We start from the raw sequence: 14,851 nt of genomic DNA, 5'->3' as shown, positions 1-14,851 counted from the left end.
TTTCCCCTCCCGCGGGAGCCCTGGAGGTGTGTTTTCCCCCTGGGGACCCTAGTTCCCCCCTTCTCCTTCGGATCCTGCCGCAGCCCTGCTCGCCGCCCCTGGCTGCGCATCCTCTCCCTCCTGCCGCTTCGCCTTCCCCTCCTCAGCCGCGAGGAGGACGTTACAAGGTAGGCAAAAGGGAAAGTGAATGTGGCTCTCTGGAGCGAGATATAGAGAGACGGACAAGGTTAGACGTGTATTTACTCAACCTTTATTATTTAAAAAAATTCATAAAAAAAAGGTGAACGAACGTCTTACAAAACCCCCCCATAAATAGGACATTCCGTTCAGCTCTGGCTATTGGCAGTTCTAGTACTTGACAACATCAGACGCGATTTCCTGGCATTAGAGAAACCCATTTCAAAATCGGTCATCACAAAGAAATACTAGAAATCCCAGTTAGCACTTGCTAGGCAGCACGGAGCACTTGTACACAACTTTTCAGACACACACCCGCGCACACACGCAGCTGGGAACAGATCCCGAAGGAAGAGAGCCTCCTTAAAAATTAGTAAACGCTTCTCCAAATAAAAGAAAAAAAAAAAGAAGAGTTATTTACAAAACGCACATGGAAATACAGTATTGACAGAGCGTGGCTGGCAAATCAACATGATTTGAATAGAGAAAGGACTATGGCACATCTTGCTCGAAAGCTCGCACGGCAGCCTCCTTCGAGTGTCCCCGGGGAGGAGGGCTCCTGCCATCCGCGTCGCGGTGCCTTCTCCTTTGCCACCTCCCCTCCCGCCCTCCCCTCCCCTCTCTGCCCCTGAGCCTTTTGCCAGGTCCTTTTTACACTTGGATGACCACCGTGCTGGGGCTCTGGAGCCGGGTTTTGTATTGGTCTAGCCAGCTCCTCAGCTCCGAGATCTTGTAGCCCTCTGGTCCTCTGCCTCCCTGGTACATCACCTTCTCCTCCTGGATGATGTAGAGCCTCTCGAAGTAGGCACCGTAGGCGGCGCTGGAAGCATTGTCCATGGTGTCCACGGCCAGGGGACAATCGGGCGCCCCTTCCCTCATCAGCTGAGCTGCCCGCAGCCTGTCCTGGAGGCACTGGTGCTTGGGGATGTTGTAGGCTGCGTCCGAGCTGACCCAGCCGTCGGAGGGGTGTGCTTCTTCGATGTACACCAGCAGGAAGTCGGCAATGTCCACGAAGTGCGCGGCCAGGCGCTGGAAGGACCGGAGGCGGGCCATGAATGGGGGTCAGGTGCAGCTGCCGAAGTTGAGGATGAGGGGTCTCTTTCCGCGGGCGAAGTCCAGGATACGGAGCCTCTTCTGCCCGTCCAGCTGGATCACCTCGGGGTTGGGGGCCAAGGAGCCCACGTGCGCCGACTTGAAGAAGTCCAGCTTCTGCCCGTGCCACACGGCTTTCAGCGACTCCAGCGTGAACATGCGGTTGGAGTCGGACACGCAGACCGGGGGGTCGTCGGGGGGCGGCCCCTCGCTGGCTCTGGCCACCTCCTCCGCCGTGGGCGTCAGCAGCATCTTCTTCCTAATGCACAGAAAATCCAGGAGCCAGAGCATCACGGCGGTGAGCAGGAAGCGGGGGAAGAGGAGGATGCAGGCGGCCGCCTGGGTGAGCAGCTGCAAGGTGTGAACGCCGAGGGAGTGGAGCATCTCCGCGGCTGCTGCTGCGGGGCGCCGGCTGCCCGGGGCCCCCCACGTACCTTGCTTGCCGGGGTCTGCGCGGCACGGCTGAGATCCCGCTTCTCTTTAAGCCCATTTTATAGTCAGGGATTTAAATGAAAAGTGACTCCACCTCCGGCCAGAACCCGCCCCTCTGGAACTTGAGCCTGGGGATTACCTACCCCTCCACTCTAATGACCTAAAAATACACAGACAAAGGGGGAGAGAGACCCGGCGGGAGCTGCGAGGGGACGTGCAGCTGAGCAGGGAGCAGCCGCTATCAGGCCCCTGCAGAGTCCGCGATAGGGCACGGCCGGGGTCCCCGGCCGTAGATAGCGGCGGCCGCTCGCTGCCAGCCCCGCCAGGGACAATGCAACAGGCGCAGCCCGGGTCTCCCCCCGCCCTGACAGAGGGGCCGGGGCCGCGCAGGAGCGGGGCCGGGGCAGCGCCGTCCCGGCGGTGCCCGCAGGTGACAGGGACGGGCCGCCCGCTCCGCGCCGCTTCCCTCCCCGCTTCTTAGCCTCCGGCCCGGGCACGGTCGTAACCGGGCACAGCCACAAGCGGGCACGGCCAAAACCGGGCACTGCCACAACCGGGCACGGGAGGAACCGGGGCTCGAACCCGCGGCCCCGCCCGCATCCTCCCGCGGTGGGGCGGGACGGGACGGGACGGACGGGGCGCACGGGACGGGACGGGACGGGGCGGACGGCGGGCACTGCCCCGGCCCCACGGCGGGGCTCGGGGGGTGCCAGGTGGGCTCCGGCCGGCGGGCGCTGCCCCGCGGCGGAGGAGGGGCGGGCGGCGGGCGGCGCTGCGGCCGCTAAGGGGAGCTGTTGCCCGAGAAGCGGCGGCGGCCGTGGCGGTGGTGGTGGCGGCGGAGGGGGGGAGCCGCCGGGCCCTGCCGCGCCCCTCGGCCCCCGGGTGTCCGCTGCCCGGCGGGGCCGGCCGGGTGCGAAGGCGGGGCCGGGCCGTACCGCGGGGAGGCCGTCGGGAGAGCTCGACGGCGGCCTGGATGGAGCCGGCGTAGCGTTCCCGGGGCTGCCGTCCCATCCCGTCCTGTCCCGTCCTTCCCGTTCTGTCCCGTCCTGTCCAGATCCCTGAGCTTGTACGCTGGAACCCGCCGGGCGCGGCCCCCACTGCGTTGCCCACTGCACCCAGGTGAGCTGGAAGCCTCGAAGCCCCCTCGCAGCGACCCAGGAGGAGGCAGCAGTATTGTGTCATGTTGTCCTGTGAAGTTGAAATCAGAGCTACTTCTGTCATGGGCCTAGTGAAGTCCTCAAGCAGAGGGATGATGAGGCACGTTGTAGGTAACATCGAGTGGACCCATGTGTCCCGTCCACGGAGCAGACATGTGAATGCCAGTTTTAGGGTTGGGAGCTGTGTTACCAGTGGCGAAAAGCTTGCAGTACACAGAGGTGAGCACAGACTAGCTGCCTCCAGTCTTCATCCAGGCAGGAGGAACTTATAACCCATAAATTCCTTCTTGCTGGGCTAGATGGAGACCTGTACCAGAGGTATGTAGCTTTAATCTAGCTTGGTGCCTAGACACAATCCTAGGCAAAAACCAATGGCTCTGTGCACAGCCTTGCCACTCCATCGATGCAGGGTTCCCAGCCTGTGGCGCGCACATCATTTCCTCATCAGCATCTTGAGAAAGGGCTGTAAGGGTTGTCCAAAATGCCCAGTGCTGCACTCTGCTATGCAGGCGTGACTCAGGCATTCAGGAGCTGCTGTAGCAGCGCATGCACAGATGCCTTCTGCCCGGACCATGCAGATGCACAACCCAACCATGCAATGTGCATATCAGAGCCCTGTTTCTGCGTGTGGTCAATGCCAGGTATCTTGCTATAGATTCCTAGTGACCCACAAATGCCAGGTATCTGGCTACGGATTCCTAGTGACCCACAGGACCTGCAACCTGCCCCAGGTGCAGGGAGTGCTTCTCCAAACATAGCTGTGCACATCTCCATGCCTCCCATCTGACATCTGCAACATGGCAAAACTAATGCTGAGCCTCATCCTGGGAGTCCAGGCGGCATACTTCATTTTTTATGTAACTTATTATGAGAACTCTGAATAAAAGGCACAATTAAAATCTCATTTTTTTTATTTTATTTTTTTATTTTTTTATATCTGGTTCAAAACAGACTCTTTTAGAACAATCTAAGTGGGTGCTTGGGTTGCAGCCCCCCATGGATCGTCTTCAGCTGGTGTCAACAGCAAGTGGAGTTAATTCAGTGTTGTAGTATCTGAATGGAAATATATGCTCCGGTCCTCATAATGACACGTTCATACACTAGCCTGACTAATAACTTTTTTGGCATTCTGTGGTGCTCAGTCCAGGGAAAACTACTGAGTAGATATTTACTATATTGTCAAACTTATTTTGAACTCTTCATGTGGGCCTCTCACCACCTCTCTGTGCAGTTATGCAATCTTGAAAACCACAAATTAAAGCCTCTAAACAGACGCAATAACAAATTGTGGTAGCTCTGAAGAAACCCCCAGGAAAAAAAATTGATCTCTAAAAGCGACCTCTTCAAACTATGCTGACAGACAAAAGCCTGAGTAAACAGATGGCTTTGCAACCCTGAATATCAACAAACTTTGCTCTACCAGGTCAGTGAGAAATATTCTGAGGTAAAAAAAAAAAAAAAAAGAAAAAAAAGTATTTGGTCTTATATAGTGTATTTGTAGCTGAATAGGGACTTTGGAAATGCGTTTTTCTCTAATCCCTGGAATCAACTTTGTTTTATTTTTATAGCTTGAAGGAAACTTTTGAATTGGGGTTTCCTATTCAACTGTGGATAGAGCAGGGAACTGAAGCACTTTGCTGCAATGGCTCACTGCTACCCTTCCCTAACACTACCCTTCCCTACCATAGGAAAAATTCAAGTATAACCTGAGGCTGCTGTTTCCTAACGAAGTGGTGGCTCTGCATGGCTCTGCAAGTCATGCACTGCTGCATTCAGTCTAAGTACAGCATTCATTTGTATTTACACAAAACTCCGTGGGAAAGGGTGAAATTCTGTCTTTGTTTTTAGGGAGGTTTGAAGCGATGTGTCACTGCCATTCGCGTGCCTGGGTTGTGCTGGATATTTTTCAAAATCATGCCCCAGTAAGCCCTCCTTGTGTACTTCACAAGGGCAGTACCTTCCTCTGGGATGTTGGGCTATTTTTAGGTACCTGAAGGTAACTGGTCTTTCTAGGAATCTCTGTCACTGCTACTAATACTGTGGGAACTTGTGCCTTCCTGCACGTTGAAGAGTTCATAGCATATAGTCTAAAATATGAGATTTACAGTGGCACATCTGGTTATGGGTGGTTTCTACTCTTCTGCATGTGGTCTGTGGTTCAGCAGCCAGTAACCTTACGCATATAGAAGTTTGTGTGTGTGTGTCTGCACGCGTGCACTTGCAGGGTTCACATTATTTGCCTTTTTGAGAACTTTGTAGTTGTAGATTTTCTTGATTTGATAAATGTAATTTGTAACTCTTTAAAAGCTCTTTTATAAACAGGAGCTACAAAATAAATTCAGCAACTTATAAAAACAAAACCTCAAAAAGCTGAAATTAAAAACATTAAGAACACGCTTTGATGTAGAGGATGTGTTGAAATGGTATATTTACATGTTTATTTTCTGTTTTATAATTTCCTGGGCAAAGGCATGCAATGCTTTCTGACAGGAAACAAAATATATTTTGGAACAATTCCACCTCTCATGTCAGCTAGGCTACATGTCATTAGCATGTTAGAACTGAGCTTTATGAGAGCGAGATGAAAAAGCCTCCACTGACTTTTGGATCGGGCCCTGAAATAAGAGCTGAGCAATTTCGCCTCGTGTAAGCAGCCACCCATTTCCAGCAGCTGTGGAGAGGTGCAGCAGTGCAGCGGTAGTTTGCTGTCTGGTATCTGTAAGAACTGGGTAAATGCTAAATCCAAGGTGACTAAACTCTATTTGCACTTGTTTGCCCTTAGCGAGGCCTCTGCAAAGAAGTTACTGGAAGGCTGGAGTCTGCGCTTGGGTCTGGATGTCTCTGGACCTGCATTGCTTGTAATCTTTCATCACTTTTAGATGACACGTTTTAATTCTGCTAGTTTTTTTTTTTTTTTAATATATACATGACTCAAGAAAAAAGCATGTAAAGTCAAGGAGCTAGCCAATGCTTTGAGAAGCTGAGAGAATTGTAAGAAAATAAGTGCTGCACTGCAGACTGGTATGTAAAATCACTAGCAGAGCCACGGGCTTTGATTCCCCACCCCAGCATTTTCACCTTTGAATACGTGACAAGTCTGACATATATGACAAAGAGGTTCCCTGCACTGAAGCTTATTAATGTTTTTCTTTTCCCCTCTTCTTGCTCATTTTGGGTTGAACTGGGATGGAATTGTTTATTTTGGAGGGAGGACTGATTCCAGAACGATAGGTCTTGTAGCACAACACTCAGCTCGCACCCCAAGTGGAAACCAACATTTCCTTGATCCTGTGAGCCACCTGCCAAAGCTCTGCAGCACTGACTTAGTGGCAGTCCCCTGATGTGCTAATGGGTTTCTGCACCTGTCTCTACACCACTAGTGCCCCTGTTGTGCCAGCGACCTATCAGGCTGTGATAGACCAGATAACTGGAAGGTTCTGGATGAGAGAGAGAGGGGATTTCACTGGATCTCTCTCTCTCTCTCTCTCTTTTTTTTTTTTTTTTTTTTAACCCAGATTATTTTGGTGACTGGGTTTACTTTAGGACCCCTGAAATAGTGGTAATAGCACTACTTACAGTGCAACTTGATGAACGCCAAAAGGTGCAATTTCCTACCCCATTGCTCCTTCCTCGCTTCTGCTTGCACTTTGTGCTCTGTGATGCTACAATGACCCATGGAGACCTGGTTCAGGCAACTAAGGGAGCAGAAAGGCTTAGCTCTATGAACTGAGTTATTTCCTGCTAGGTTAGCTTCCTGCTCATGACAAAACCAAAGGATGCAATGCAGAGAAGGCACAAGATAAACATCCACAGCATGCATCCAAGGAAGTATCAGGATTAGCCCATCAGACTGCCTTAGCAATGGTATCAGACTGGTCCTAGGTGGGATTGTCTTGTGAGAATGTGTTAAGGGCAGAGATTTCCCAAACCAGCTTCACTGCAAGGACGATGTGTAGAACAGGAGATGTACGGCAGATGACAGTGGCTGTCACAAGGTCCTACTGGAGATGGAGCTGGATGGGGTGCACAGCTGTCTTCGGGGTTGAGCCGGCAATGTCAACTTCAGCAGCAGCTGCTGACTGACTTCCTCCAGTAGTAGGAAATCAGATTATCCAGAGCCCCCTGTGCCAAGCGCATCTTTGCTACCCATCAAGCAAACTGCTCACAAGCTGCTGTGGCTCAAGAGCTCAGGCTGGACCCCCTGGTAGTATGGTGTAATTATAGTCATCTGAATGGCTTGCTCTGCAGCAAAGGCAACAGTCTAGTCCAGAAGTGGAACCCCATAGAGTTATACTTAAGTGGCAACTTTATACGCATTGAATACAGATGAAGTCCTTGGCAGAAAGAGAAAATACTGCTTCCATTGTCTTTTTTTTTTCCATGCTGGTTTCAGGTGTGGTGCAGAGAAGGATGAGAAGGTGCAATTTGCTGGAATCTCAGTCTTCTCTGAAAAGATTGTAAGAAAATTCACCACGTGCAGTGTTTTATAACAATGTGCTTCCACTGATAGCAAATTTCAATGCACTAGCACCATTTAGAAAGATGAGAATAGCAAGATTATAGCTAATGTTATTTTTTTTTTAATCTTTTAAATGATGCAGCCTGGTCATTATATTTTCTCAAAATGTTAAGAGGATACTTTTGAGTTGACAGGCTGGGTGTAGGCTTTGTTGGGGTAAAGGAAACACCGCTCCTTTGAGCTTACTTTCCATGGGGTAATCTCACTGCTGTCTGGCATGCTTTGTTCCAGGCTGATTCTCAGAGCCCTGAGGTCTGTGTGGTGAAAGCCTTGAATGAGCACTGGCAAAACTCCCATTGCCTTCCTTGTGATCAGGATTTTACCCAAGCCATGTAGTATGAAAACAGACAAAAGGAGGGCTGAAGTCTCAGGAAGTGTTTTCTGTCATCTCACTTTCCTTAGCAAGTGCAAAATTTAAAAATAATATCGTTTAATAATTCTCGAGTTTTCAGACAATTGCACGTGCCCTGCCTGAACTGACATACACATTTGAGTTGTCAATCTGCAACATGCTCAGAGGGGAAGGGAGGAAAAATAACATTTAGAAAAACATTTATTCAAGACAAATCTTTAGGGATGATGTGTAGAATAATCTTATTCAGATTGACCTTCATTTTCTACAATATAAAGCTTTTACCCAGCAGTGGTTTGACATTTTTGAATAAGCCGTAGAGTGGAGGAACAAATAATTTAGCAAAAATGAAAGAGTTTATTCTTCCCAGAAAGGCAGGAATATCAGTCCACATTTGAATATAGAATTGAGATCATTGAACTACTGACCTTTTATCCCCAATGTCATTAAAATGTATATTACATACCTAATGTGTACTAATTTTATGTAAGTTATCACTTTGACAGACGCATTCCAAGCAAGTGGTATTCCAAACACAAGGCTAGAATGCACAATTGCTCTGCACTTCTGCTCTCATCAAGTAAGTTGCTTGCTTGAAGCCTTTTCTTTGAACATAAATGTTTGTGAAGTTTTCCTTTTTTTTTTTTTTTTTTTTTTTTTTTTCCTGGCATTTGCACCAATACTCCATTATTTTTAGCCATGCAAAATGGCATTATGCAATTTATGAAATTTTCTTTCAGGTCATGATGATTTATAACTCCTAATTTCCAGGACACTCCCTTGAAGTTACCTTCTCTTGGTGACCTCAGGATTTCTCTTCCCAGACCTTTGGTATTTATTTTTACTATTTCTGTGGCTGAGGTTTGGCAATGTTGTTTTGGATTAATGACTAGACATACATAAGAACTGGAAGGAATACACATCTGAATCTCCTAATTTAATGCACAGCTTCTTTATCAACAGTAGAAAGATGTTTCTGGACAGGTTTGACACATCCTAATAATAGACTTCTGCAGCCAGATAGAAAGCTTTTGATGAATGTGAACTGCGTGTAATTCTTCACTTGTTCCAAAACAGATGCAATTTGCTTATTTTATATTGCAATGCAGTATTTCTTTTTAAAACTTTGCCCAGAAATAATTGGAAGTGGAAGTCAGTTAGTTTGGACAAGTAAAGGTTATTTATATGGAATGTTATAATTGACATAAAATTATGTAACCTGCTAGCTTCTCTGCTCTTGGATGAAGAAAAGATCTTTGGTATGACAAGGGCCTGAGTTTCAGCTCTATTTTTTCCTTTATGCAGGAAACTGCAAATAACTTAATGCTTAGATGAAATTACTCAGCATTTTACTCAATTATGGAATTTTTCTCATAAATGGTATATTTTGCTTTCATCACATACCCAATGATATTTTAAATTACATCTTCTGATGAACTTTTCACTTTCTCTGTGTATTGTTTACCTTCATTGTTTATTTACTTAGGCTTAATTCCTTCCCTACGCAGCCTACTGTGAATAAAATGTTCCTCTGAAAATGATTAATTTTGCACTTTGTTTACAGAGTAGTCTTGCAATGTTGTATCTGATACTCATTAGCAGGAAAACAGAAATAAAAGGAGAAACATTAGTTCTCACCACAAATCATTTTGAATTCAGTGGAATCAGGATCCGACTCAAAATGTTTAGGTTAGCTCGATAGCTCAAACTGGTTTAAGGGTCTCAGTGCTTATGCCTAACAGCACGTCCTCCTATGACTTTTTATTTTTAGCTGCTCAACAGTTCTTACTTTCTGTGAATTTTAAAGTTATTCTTAGACTGAGCAATACAGTATCTTCACAGGGAAAAACTGTGACAAGCATTGCTATGTGATACAGCTCATCATTTCATAGAACCCAACATTTCCACCTGAAGCTCCAGCAGAAAAAAAAAAAAAAACACAAAAAAACAAAGATTAAATGGGTATTTTAAACTTAGATATGAAATTTGGGGTTGCGATTTGTTCTTCTCCATGTGTGAATCATTGTGGACACCTGGAGCAGTCTGCTATCCTCTGTGAAACTTAAATTAAGGGCCACAAATTGCCTCTGAACATTAACATCTGTGCAAACCTGATTCCCGGAATCCAACCGTACTTTTATTCCTGACATTTCAATAAAGTTGAATTTGTGGGAATACTAATCCCTTGCTACTAGTTCTTACCTGAAACCAAGTTCAAGTTTCTTAAGCCAATAAAATAATGGCACTTTTTTTTTTTTTTTTTTTTTTTTTTTTTTCTGAGAAGGTATTTGTGACCTTTTATTTAAAAAAGAAAAAGGGGAGGGGGAATCATAGGTTTATACAAAGATAGCAGTACATATGTGAATAAAATTGATCAAAGAGATCTGAGAGATCTGAGCCTACTTGCAGAAAAGGGAAAGAGTTCTGAGAAGAATATTTATTGCAAAAGAGCCCTGGATTTACTAGGTACTGAGGGAACACTGCTTTAAGAACAATTATGTTGTATTTGGAAAAACTGACATTTTCTTTCTTAACTAATTTTAATTGGCATCATGCTCCAACTGAGCCAAAAGGAAAAAAAAAAGACAGCAGCAAAATATAAATTAAAGTAGGAGTAAAGTATCTTAGCTGATGAAAGCAGAGATAAAAGGCTCTGAATCCTTTCTTATAAATACCTTCTACAAAATGTGGTGGTCCTTGCGCAGTCGTAGTCTGCGCCAGCTCCTTGGCTGGCTTTAGCAGCCATTGATATTGCATGGCTGATGGAAGTAGCTGTCACTTTTTACCAGTGTAATGACTGCCAGTAACAGGCTCAGAAGAGCTGCTTTTAATTAAATTTCTGATTTTGATTGGATTTTGGTTTGCAGTTCACAGCTAACAGAGTTTTTGGGATGGGGTCTAGTAGGGCATGTCTAATAGGAGTGTTTTGGGCACCTCTGTATTATAGAACTCTGCTCAGAAATATATCACGTATATCACCTTAAAATTGCTTATACCTTTGCCTTCAATGATTATGAGAGCTATTGCAGGATCTTGTTGCCATAATGTTTAGAATTATTCTAGTTTCCAGCTTAAAAGCATCTATGCAGGTTTGTGCCCACTTGTTCTTATGCCAACATTGTCTTTTTGTGAGGGCAAATTTCCCGCCCCCCTGAGAGCAGTTGGGCAGTCCTATCCCCTTTGGGCACTGCTCCACAGGGCTAACAGGCCAAGCTCATGTGGGGCACACCTGTCCCTGCAGGGACGAGCAGATTCAGGCTAGCTCTGCTTACCTTCTGAGCGAGCTGGGGTGCAAATTGCCCCCCTCCGAGCACCTACAGGGCTATGTCAGGGCAATGCTAAGCCTGAACTGGTGAGTTCTGCTGCAGAGTTCATTAACAACACGCTGATTCTGTCTGTATGGATTCTGGGACAGCATGAGACCACCTGACTGTAAGGGAGCTCATATTGGTCTGCACCTGTTTATTCAGGTGCTCAGTCCTTTCTCATGAGTTGGATTTTCCATTTCTCTGATCATCCTAGAAGCTTCCTTCTGCACCCGTTTAGTGTAAAGTCCATTTTCCTGCATCATATGGGAGGAGATTCACTGGAGTCTTTGGCACAGCATATGGTCACTTGTTCAGCACAATCTTTCTCAGCAGTCTGGTTGACATCTGGAAGTCACAGACAAACACATATGCATCTTGACAGCTGAACACCTGGATGATGTGTGGCACGTCAGGAACATGCTGCGTGTACCACACACGTTACGTTATTTGATCAGTGCTCTGCAATAGAGCTCAGACCTACCTGAAACCCAAAGGATAAATTACAAGTATACATACAGCAGCTCTGGACCCTCTCAGCTCTATCAGTCTCCTTGTACAAAGCGCCATAGGGTCAGCCTGTCTTGGGGAGCCCAGTACAACCAGAGCGTGCTGGGTGTACCGTGCACTCGCTGGCCATCTGTGTAGTTCATGTTTCCCACACACTGGATTTCCTGTTCATGTGGTGCATGGCATGGGATTTCCCAGACACAATATGGGAGCTCAGGCACATGCTTGGGGGCCACGTGATGGGACTGCGACTGTGGATGTCCCCCATATGGAGCACAGCTGTGGCTGCCCTTGAAAGGGGTGACCTACATTTTACACAGTATTGCAGTGACGTATGACCAGCACATCCCTCTCTGCTGGAAATACCCCATGTGTTTTCAAATTGTTCTTGTTTACCATAGCTGCATTTCTTTAGGGGCTCATGCTAATCCTGCATTTGAGTGAAACATCTACAGTTTTCTTCTCCACATGCAGCTGGCAAGTACCCAGTTTATAGATATTTTTAGCTGCCATCTTCATGACATTGAGCTAGGCAACACTGGATTTCATCCTGTTTGTACTGCTTCAGTCCTTGAAGTCACTCAGTTCTCCCAGTGTAATAGTCCAGTCCTCTTCTGTACACCCACAGATTTCATAAGCTCATTCCTAAATTTTGCACCTAAGTCTCCTATGTCACTTCTGCTGACCATATTCTTGTAGTGGTGTTTGATCCTGACAATTAGCTGTCAGTCGATAAGCTTATCTAATGTAAACTGTAACAGCTTTTGGTATCAAAATAGTGCTGGTATTGTTTCCAGCTAAGCTTCTGCCAGAATGCAATTAGTAATGTACCTTTAAAATGTGATATTTCTTTAACTACTGTAAACATCTTTAAAAAGAATTCAACAGACATTTCTTAAAAATACCACTGTGCTTATGAAATAGTTACACTTAGGCCAAATTAACACTAATAGTGTATTATAATATTAAAGGTGTTACAATATTAAAGGTATTGTGCTTTGGTTTTTAGGAATATTCCCCCTTGTTTAACTCCACTGTAACTATATTTCCTATGTACAGATGATCCCAGTTATTGTGATGACACATGCTCATCTTTCTTGAGTGAGATGCCAGAGAGATATTGCAAAAAGCACTTGCTTGTTGGCATGACATCTGTCCCTTTACAACAGTGTCTTTGGAGGTGGCATTTTAAGCAGTTTTGTTCTGTTATCCAAAGAACTGGGCATTACTGTTGCTATCTTTTCTGTGCCAAGAGGGGTATCTTCCCCAGGGTTATTCCCATGCCATCTCATCTCTCTGCCAGTTTTATGGCTGTGAAGAAAACCTAAGAAATCTAAAGCAAAGGCAATAGTGCATCTGAAAGCAGCCTAGGTAACATCTCCAAGAGATACAAACTGGGGCACATCTTGCATATGTTCAGTACCGGTGATTTAAGTGTTGACATTGTCATGGTGACAATTAAAAAGCAAGAAGGGGAGGATCCTGGATCTGTGTGGTTTAATGTGAATATTTTGGAGCTGCCAGTCACCTCCAGAATCATCCAGGGTTTGGCTCAGCAGGCTCCATGGGATGGATGGTCCTATTTTAGGGGGAACCAAGCTGAAAGAGCATGCACATAGCGAGAAAAGAGGAACGGGTCCTGTACTGAGCAATCCTGTTTTCAGACAGAAGTATCCCATCTGGGCAATTGATAGAGATGGTGCTTAAATAATGAGTACCACCATCATTTTGGACACTTGATCTTTAATAAGAGGTGATTAAATTCGAACATGTGCTAGTAAGAGGCAGTGATGTAATCACTGACGTTCAATGAATCACTTTTGAAGGAGTTTGAACTTTCTCACATTTCTATGTTATAGTCAATCAGAGAAAGACTTTATAAAATATTTATCCTCCTTTCTGTGTGTAAAAATGATTTACTTTATTTGGTGCACAATGCATTATTATTATTACTATTATTATTATTTTCCATTAGAAAAACAATCATAATCAGTTAAATATCTACATGGAAGTGTCCCAAAATGATGTGAAATGATGAATACCATTATAGACTACTTAAATAGGTGTTTCTTTTCCCAGTTGTAAGAACTGTAGAAATTGAAAAAGTTCTTACTGAAAAGTTCTAGGATCAACTTTTTCTCTTGTAGAGAGCTTTCGAGTATAGAATTAAGTTGCTTAAGTACATTTCCTTGCAATGAACATTCTAAAAATAATAAAGCATGATAAATAAGGTGAGATTTATATTCAGTGCAGTGCTCATTGCCATCATATTCCATAACCACAGTCCTCTCATACACAGACATTCAGTTTAACAATACACTGCCTTTGATTCACAGCTCTTTATAGCTGAAAAATCCTCTTGTAATGCTTGCCCTTGGCCCCCATTAACTTGCCGTTCGCTTGAATTACATATGATGAGTAAGTGCTTGAAGCAGTGTACATCTGTACATGTCAGTAATGTTTGTGTAAGGTTTAATTTAGCACAGTATATTATATTGCAGCCTTCACTTTCTGGGAAAGGTGATGTGAGGAAATTGTTTTGTAAGCTTGGACTGCAAAATTCATTACTTACTGTATATTATTTGAATATCCTATTTCTTAATTCTAGGTGGATTTTTGCCATTCAAAGGTTGAAAAATATAATGTTGGAGTTCAGGTTGTGCATTTTTGTCCCAAAGTATATGAGGGGGACAGTATTACAGGGTTTACCAGCAGCTTTCTGCCAGTTCAGATATGCTGTATGTTGGGGTAAAATCTTGCACGTAAGTAAGACAGAGAAAGCATTTAAATGAATCATTTTTCCTTCCGTATGCATTTCAAGAGTGGGGTGCAAATACTTATTTGACCTTCTGTTGTAATTAAGCTGGGTAAAACTGCCCTAGAATTTGTTATATTCATACATATAGTGCTAAAATGTGTGTGCGGGTGCCCAAAATACAACACTTATTTATTTATTTATTTATTTATTTATTTATTTATTTATTTATTTATTTTTAATATATATTTAAGTGGGAAAATTAAATACACTAAATTTATTCTGCTGGCCTATTTGATCACATCCAACATACTATCTCATCCAACATCTATCACACATACCTTGAGTGTCAATATGTGTGAAACTAAGAAGTCTGAGCACTCAGGGTTTGACTGGGGCAATTTTTCAAGGCTCCACTGAGATAACATACTTTTAAAAAGACTGTTGGGAGTCCTGGTCCAAAGTGGTGTGGCTTAGTTGTGGTGGTGTTACAAATGGTGCCTCAGAAACTGCAGAAAATGATGTGAAGCATGTGCTCTTCTTTTAATCTTT

At 45.0% G+C, this 14,851-nt stretch overlaps 1 protein-coding gene and 1 long non-coding RNA gene across 2 annotated transcripts; one reads left to right on the top strand and one right to left on the bottom strand.

Moving 5' to 3' along the window:
- Positions 1 to 227: 227 nt before the first annotated feature.
- Positions 228 to 1,821, bottom strand: DIO3 (iodothyronine deiodinase 3). Its single transcript, XM_035327963.1, has one exon. It carries the CDS (start codon positions 1,651 to 1,653, stop codon positions 829 to 831), a length of 825 nt encoding a protein of 274 aa, XP_035183854.1. The 5' UTR covers positions 1,654 to 1,821; the 3' UTR covers positions 228 to 828.
- A 1,223-nt stretch (positions 1,822 to 3,044) lies between these two features.
- Positions 3,045 to 3,757, top strand: LOC118167962. The gene is made up of 2 exons (XR_004751310.1): positions 3,045 to 3,499; positions 3,539 to 3,757. It is a non-coding gene; the product is annotated as an uncharacterized LOC118167962 (long non-coding RNA).
- The last annotated feature ends 11,094 nt before the right edge of the window (positions 3,758 to 14,851 follow it).

The sequence above is a fragment of the Oxyura jamaicensis genome, chromosome 5 (genome assembly GCF_011077185.1).
Source record: "Oxyura jamaicensis isolate SHBP4307 breed ruddy duck chromosome 5, BPBGC_Ojam_1.0, whole genome shotgun sequence".
Lineage (NCBI taxonomy): Eukaryota > Metazoa > Chordata > Aves > Anseriformes > Anatidae > Oxyura > Oxyura jamaicensis.
The sequence above is the reverse complement of the archived record's forward strand: the minus strand, read 5'-3'. Positions and strand labels throughout refer to the sequence as shown.